The sequence below is a fragment of the Mangifera indica genome, unplaced genomic scaffold, assembly GCF_011075055.1.
Source record: "Mangifera indica cultivar Alphonso unplaced genomic scaffold, CATAS_Mindica_2.1 Un_0053, whole genome shotgun sequence".
Taxonomy (NCBI): Eukaryota; Viridiplantae; Streptophyta; class Magnoliopsida; order Sapindales; family Anacardiaceae; genus Mangifera; species Mangifera indica.
Window position 1 is genome coordinate 117,051 of NW_025401145.1, and position 8,246 is coordinate 125,296.

The 8,246-nt window shown below is 31.0% G+C and overlaps 1 protein-coding gene across 1 annotated transcript; it reads left to right on the forward strand.

Moving 5' to 3' along the window:
• On the forward strand, positions 1–3,494 carry LOC123206897 (vesicle transport v-SNARE 13-like). Its single transcript, XM_044624170.1, has 6 exons — positions 1–331; positions 422–537; positions 649–707; positions 1,497–1,685; positions 2,212–2,382; positions 3,069–3,494. The coding sequence occupies exons 2-6, from the start codon at positions 444–446 to the stop codon at positions 3,216–3,218; spliced, it is 663 nt and encodes a 220-aa protein (XP_044480105.1). The 5' UTR covers positions 1–331; positions 422–443; the 3' UTR covers positions 3,219–3,494.
• Positions 3,495–8,246: the final 4,752 nt, after the last annotated feature.

Genomic DNA, 8,246 nt, shown 5'->3' on the forward strand with positions numbered 1-8,246 from the left:
ACACAGCTTGACATTAGCTTCGAATACTGCCATATCCTGAGCCATATACTCCCACTCCCATAGAGTCTCGAGCGAAAATAGTCTCATCCCTAGTCTCCCTCCAACAACCAATCATTTCCTGCCACGCGCCAACTTTACACTAACCGGTCACGAATCAGCTAGCAAGAGTATCATTAACCTCCCAGTATCTCCCACAAAACCAATCACTGTCGTTTCGATCTTCCTGAAGCCAATTAACCTCTAGTCCATTTCGAGAACCTTCGCAATCGCAAAACTTTTTTTTTTCCTTCTCAACGATCGTAAGGGAAGTCGGTTTCTCCGAATCATTCAGGTTCCAGAACGTTTACAGAATCACGATTTGCTTGTGACTGCTTTTCGGAATCAAGATTGTATTTTTTTTTTTTGATCAATTTGTGAACAGATAATTTGTGATTTAAGTGACGATGAGTGAGGTATTCGAAGGATACGAGCGGCAGTACTGCGAGATTTCGGCGAATCTTTCGAAGAAGTGCACTGCAGCTGCCGCTCTTCAAGGAGGTACTGTAGAAAAAGAAGTTAGTGATAATTTACGATGATTTAAATTTTTTTTTTTTTAGATTTTACTTTTTTCTTTATTTGGTGTTGATGATTTTGTGTAATTATATGTAGAGCAGAAGAAGCAAAAAGTTTCTGAAATAAAAAGCGGAGTTGATGAAGCCGAATCGTTGGTATAGTAATTGATTGATGTAGTGTTTGATTGTTGTTATTATTATTTTTTTTTATACATATTAATATGTAATCTAGTTGCATTTTATTTTATTTTTTCAAATCTAAAAATTTGAATATAATAGTTTAAGAATTTTATCTAATTTTGCACTCGTTTTTAGGATTAGGAGTGTATGTGAACTATATTTTTGAAATCATTCAGAATTAAGGCTGGATTAAGGGTCATCCGGACTGGAAATCTTGAGTTTGAGTTTGAGCTAGTTCAAATGGTAAACAGTGATATAAAAAAATAAAAAGTCGTCGAAAAGGGAGAAGAAGTAGAATTGTTGAAAAAGAAGAAGAATTACCGAAGAAGAAAAGCTCCAATGTAGAATTGCCAACAAGCTCCCAAACTCGAGTCGAGTTGCTGAGCTGGAGTTTTAAAATTGGTTCGGCTCAAGAAGAATTGATGGAGAAGAAAACCTCCAGTTTCTTTGTTGACAAGCTCTCAAACTTGTACTAAACTGTCAAGCTGAAGTTTTAACTCAAGTTTAGTTCATTCAAAATGAACATAGGTTCATGGCTGAACTGGCTCGGCTAAAAAAAAAAAAACTCTAATCATTCTAACCAAACTAGTTTATAAAACTTCTTGCATCTCTTGCTTGCTTAGTTTCTAAATTATGTATTTTTAGAAGAATTTAGAAAATGTAAAATGGGTTTTAATGTTTAGTGGTCATAATACATTTTGTTAAATTGTAGTTTGGATTTTATTGGTTGTGTTTAATAATGGATGATGGGTTATATTTTGGCAGATTCGGAAAATGGACGTTGAAGCGAGAAGTTTACCGCCAAATGTTAAGGCTGTGCTTCTTGCTAAGTTGAGGGAGTATAAGTCAGATTTAAACAATCTTAAAACTGAACTGAAGCGACTTGTATCTGGGAATTTGAATGCAGCTGCTCGTGATGAGTTGTTGGAATCAGGAATGGCTGATGCGTTGATGGTATATATGATCTGTCTACTTTGTTTTTAAGATAGTTAATAGTTTTCATTGCAGTTCTATGGTATCATCTTGATAAGAGATTTAATGTCCATAATTTAGAGGAAACAGTTAAAGATAATTAGCTGAGCTCTAGTTTGACTTTATTTGCCTGAACTTAATTTCTTTTTGGGTGCTTCAAGGGTGATATACAGTTTGCTTTAGTTATTTTTTCACCCTTGTATATGCTGAGTAATTGAAGAATTAAAAAAATGTAGTACACGTGATTTTATTTTTCTTAAACCTTTCTTCAATTCTTAGTTATAAAATTATGGAGGATTTTTTTATTTGCTGACCTACATACTAGTATCAAATATATTCATCTTGGTGTCCTAATTGTTTAGTGTTAAAAAGGAATAGGGAGCTATTTATTAAATCTTATACAAATTCATTTTACCTTATTGGTTTATTCAACAATTAGTCTCCGCTCATCCTTGTTATAAAAGTTGTTGGTCAATTTTTTCCCACTTTGACAATGCCCATTTAATAGGCATCAGCTGATCAAAGATCAAGATTAATGTCGACAACAGAGAGATTGTATCATTCTAGTGGTAGAATTAAGGAAAGTAGAAAAACCATGCTGGAAACTGAGGAGCTCGGTGTTTCAATTCTCCAAGATTTGAGTTCACAGAGACAAGCGCTTTTACATGCCGACAACATGGTAGGTCATTTATTGAACTCATTATGCCCTTATTTTTTGTGACATGAGCAGTCTGCCTTTTGATATTAATTTAATGGCTTGTGATCTCTGTGTAAAGTGTTTTCTTCTTAAGTATCAACATTACCTATCGATATTGATTCTTGTTTTTCTAAACCAGAAATAATGAAGTATCAGAATCCACCTCTTGGGTTCCAATTACTATTTCTTTTTCTTTCAAGTTACCTGCTTTGATCTGTTCTAAACCAAGTAATACAATTAAGCTCTAATATGGACATTTATTCAAATATATGTTTTTGAAGGTTCAAACAATCTGACCATGGCCCAGTGCCCGGTCTGATCTGGGCAAAATATTTTTTCAAAAATTTTTTGCTATTGTTGGGCTTCAAAACAACACCTTGCCAATGTGCATTTATTTGTGCCATAGGTCTAATTAGATTTTGATTTAATGTAATTCGGCTTTTATATTAAATGATTAAATGGGCAAAATATTTTGAATATTATTTCTAATTTTGGTTTAAACAGTAACCTGATCCAAACATCAACTGACTGGACTGGCGGTCAATGCCCAATCTTGGTTTGAAAACATTGTTATATGGATATATATATTTTTTTCTGGTTCAAGCTGTATTGACACTTAACTCGGTTACACACCATCATACTCACTTCTGGTTGCTGATCCGCTGTAGCTTCATGGAGTGGATGATAACATAGGCAAAAGTAAGAGAATTTTGACAGCCATGTCAAGGAGAATGAGCAAGAACAAATGGATCATTGGCATCATTGTTGCAGTCCTTGTGGTTGCAATCGGCTTGATATTGTACATCAAACTGAAGTAGCTTTGATACTTTCTTTATGGATTGTGGCTGTTCTAGCAACAATGAATTTTTTCCCTTTACTTTCTTTCTTCCTGTTAGATTCCTCCAGGTATTGTTCTTGGTTCTTTTCCTGAGTTTTCCATTGAGTGCTGAAGTGAAATACTTATATTAGATTTTGACCTCTTTGCTTCCTATACTACATGTATATAATATGTGCTAATGGGCAGGTGTTAACGGGCATCAACTATTAATGTATTATTATGTGATTGAATGATTGAATTATTTATTTTATTTTAATTCAAATGACTCAATCATGTTTTAATACGACAATCTCCAGAGCCATGTTGTATTGTCAGGTCTGTTTTCTGGGCTACTTCTTTGTCTATCAGATCTCCAGGCAGTTTTGATTGAATTGGCAAAACTCATTTATGCATGATCATGATGGTCATATTAGTTGATGTTATATTGTATTGTGTATTGAAAATCTAATTTTTGATTTGAATATTAAATATTGTATTATATTATAAGATATATTTTTAAATAATAATAATAATAATAAAAATTTTAATTATCATAGAAACTTTTGAATTTTTGAAATTTCTTAAAAGGTACATCAATAAAATTATCATGTCATTGTCTATTCAAAAAAATATTTCGGGTTATATCAATAAAATTATTAATGGGGATTGATACTATCATACCAAATTTGATTTGTTATGAGATGCAAGGCGTTTATTGTTTATGCATATGAGTGGATGCAAATCTCTCAACCGCCAAAGATACAAAGTAAATGGGGGGTGTCCTAGAGATAGGGTATATGGCTTATAAATATGTCATTTTATGGAAACATTATTCCGTTTAGATATTGAGATTCTTTTTCTTAAATAGGAATAGCTTAATTTTTTTTCATTTGAAATTGTCTTTTTCAGGTGGGTATTTGTCTGTGGGTCGTGGCTAAAAATTACTAGTTTTTGCTTCTCAAGAGAGTCTTCAAGCAGGCCCATGGGCCATTTCATATGCATTATCAATTACAGTCTAAAATTGAGTTTTTTTATTTTATGTTTAATTTAAAATAATCAAATTATATAAATACATGAAATAAATACTTTTACAAGTAGAAAATCATTTTATCAAGGAAATAAATGTTTAAATCTAATAATAATAAGTCACTAAAAAATCTCCACAAAATTTGATGGTTGTAGTGATGTCATCTGTCCAATTGTATACCATAATTTGGATAAAGAGCTCATTAATAAATGCATTGAATTTTTTTCTACAAGGGGACATTGCTTTGTCCATAAAGTCATAAACCATTAATATTGTTTATATGATTAATTAAAATAAACAGCTGGCCAATTATGAGATTGACCATTTCTTCTTACAAACTGGTTTGAATGGTCAAAAATTACGTCACTTCATATAAATTCAAATTTAAAGGTTTTATATTGTCAAATTTGAATTTGAATTTATTGAGTGTTTAATTCATTAAATTCGTAAATTTGAAAATTAATTCGATTCAAATCATTTAAAATAATATCATTTTAATTCATATATATCAAGATAACGTTATTTTAGTTAATTATTGTTTAACTCTCTTCAAATTATGCTGAGTTTATATTGATTTAGTTCAAACCGAATTGAACTCAAGTTTGTTTGTACTTGAGCTTAATTTGATTTGAATCCACCTCTTTATGTGATTGATAATTTGAAATTAAAGATTATATAAACAATTATATTATTATTCACATAATGATACACAAACTATTAAAGCTATCTGATAGTACAAAATAACTTGACATCACAATATTTGAAACAGTTAGAGATAATATTTTATAGGCCAAATGCTATTTCCTACCCAAAGTTTGATGCAAACCTAACTTTTTATTTGTTAACTATCAAAAATTTAAATACCTATCAGTCTGTTAAAGTTCATTATTAGTGTTAGGGGTAAAATTGTTATTTATTAAAATATTGAAAAAACTAAAAATTTGTTATATTTTCCTCTCAAAGTTTAAAAATCTAATAAAGTTTCCCCTACCTAAGTCTAAAAAATCAACATTTCTCCCTAGAGTTTTTTTAGTCACCACTATCGATAACTAGAAACAATGTTCTCCATCTCTCTTGACTTCTCTCTCAGTTCCTCTTCATTTATAGTTGTCATCAACTGAGGAAATTGGTCGACAAAGACTGTTTTTATCTCCAAACGAAGGTGTACTTTGTCTTTGTCTTAAAAGAAAAGACGTGTCATCGTCTCTCAAATGACGATGATTTGTCATCTTCGTCTAAGACAAAGCTATTTCATCTTTGTCTCCAGCTTTTTGTCGATCGTGGTTGGCCGAGAATGAAACAAGATTGGCAGAGAAGTTGGGAGGGAGAGAAAATGTCATTGTTGCTATTGTCTCCGGCCGTCAACAATGTGCTAGAAAAAATCTCGAGGGGAAATGTAAGTTTTTCAAACTTTGGGGATGGAAATATGATAATTTTTTATTTTTTTTAAATATTTTAGTAAATAACAATTTTGTCTTTGATAATATCAGTAAAATTTAATAGATAAGTGAGTATTTGGATTTTCAATAATTAACGAGTGAAAAGTTAGGTGCACATCAAACCTTGGGTGGAAAGTAGTCGTTTGGCCTATTTTATAATGGAGATGGTGAGCTCTGTACCTATGCATACTGAACGTTTTACTTTGATATTTAGGGGGAGCTTAGTTTGAAGAATATATTATTATCAAAATTGAAATATTATCTTGAAAATAAATTATTTTGAGAATTACTGGGTATAAATTTATTACTATATTTGATAAAATTAGTATGTATAAATAATTATTATGTTTAGTTAGAAGTAATAAGAAATACTAATATATTGTTTTTTTATTATATAAAAAATTAATGGGAATAAAAAATATTTTTTATATTTTTTATTATTTTAATTAAAAATTAAGGAAGGATAAAAATTAATAATAATTAAAATTATCACTTACCTTATATATTACTCATCATATCACTACTGATAATAAAAAATTATTAAGATGTTTTGTTACTTTGTAAACTAAGTAAAGTAATAGAAATAATAAAAGATAAATGGTTAAAATAATTTTTAAATCCCCCATCCAAAAAAGACCCTTATGGAATTAACATTTATTACAATACATAGATATTAAATTTCAGATAAGATACCAGTCCACCATTGATGAACAAACTCGTACAAAAGTTGCAGTTGCAGACTTTGCAATAAACCCTAACTCCATTATTATTCATCCAGTTTTATGGACACGAAGGAACGTATGTTATATCCCTAGCTCCCCATACACTACAGCTATTATATTATTATTATTACTATACGGAAACTAAAGAAACAAATAATGGAAGCAAACAAACTACAAACAATACAAAAGTAAAGGAATACAAAGAATTTACGTGAAAATCCAAAATGCGACAAAACCACTGCTGAGTATAGAGAAATTAATAATATTAGAGTCTAATTACAAGGAGAATACAAAGGACTGAAACCCCTAATCACTTACTTGAGCCTTTCTTAAAACCTTAATGCAATCTGCGAAAAGAATAAATTTACACCTGTGAAGGAACAAACGTCTCATTCAACGGGACACCCTTTCAAGAACTTTAAGTCAAAGCGTTCAAACTAGAAATGAGACTGTTCCTCTAGAGATTTCTTAGAAAAAAAATTGAAATTTTTTTGGTTAAAGGCTCGTTCACTGCACTGGAACATTTGTTCAAGAACACCCGGTTTTCAACTTGGAACGTCTGTTCTAGAATTTGGGTTACAACATCTAACAGTTTATTTAGGATTTAAACATTGAGGAAGGAATCACGTCCTTTAGGATTTACTAGTATTATAAAATGAATGAGAAATATGGATCAAATGAACATGGATGTTTAACTGGGAAGGGAGATAGAGAGGAGGAGGTCATTAAATAAGGGCAGTTGGCTGCAGTCGAGGTAATTTATGACCCATGTGAGCGTTATCTTGAGAAATAAATGTTCATATTGTACGCAAAAACGAGAAGAGAAAGAAAAAGAGATAGAAGATAATAGATTATACATGGATGTGTTGTCTTGTTCGTTGTGTCGTGTTGTTTCAGTGGACGAAAATTTCAATATTTCTTCTGCCGTAGATCCACCATTTTCAACACAGCTGGCTCCATTATCCCTCTCATTTAATAGGAAAATTACAGTTTAATTAAATCCTTTTGTTTTCTCACTCAGATGGATTGACTTCAAATTTATATACATTTTCCTTGTGGGTTATTAATTTTGTTCTCATTTTCTTTCCCATCAAACTATCAAATCGTCAACAGAATTGCAACTGTTTCGGCGCATTCTCACATTTTTCTCTACCCTATTAGACTATATAGATATCCTAGCTTTCTTCCTTTTAGGTCATTTTACGCGTACTTTAATAGTTTACTTTCTATTTTTATCTTTTTATTAAGACGAACACAGTCTTATATTTATTTAGATAAATATCACATAATTAGCTTGTATGACATCTGTTATGCAGGCATAATCAAAATTCGCAGGGTGATTAACGAGCAGTGATAAGGTACGATTTCTTATATAAACCACAAATAAAAAATGTAAACTTCAACACCAACAATATGATTACAAGAAAAATTGTTATGTATCAAAGAGACTTTTATTTGAGTTTTTATTATATTTATGAAACTATAATTTATTCGAAATAATAATTATAGATTCATTTATTATACCTTTAAATTTATTTGTATAACTAATTTAAACAGTTTTCAGTTTCAAAAAAATATAATAATAAGACTTCCACCGGTTTCCTGAACATAGTTTTGGTGTGCATGTCTCTATAAGACGAATGATGCAAGCCAACAGCCTCTTATTGTGTCGGCATATCGTCTCAACGATAATCGTTTCTCGACAAGTCTGAAGTGTTTTCAGTTGCATGAAAACCCATAATCTCGTCGGTAAATCATCGTTATGAGAATGCGATGCCCTTGATTGCAGCTTTCATTATAGAGGGACAATTATAGAGGTAGACATTGTTGAGTCTCAATTT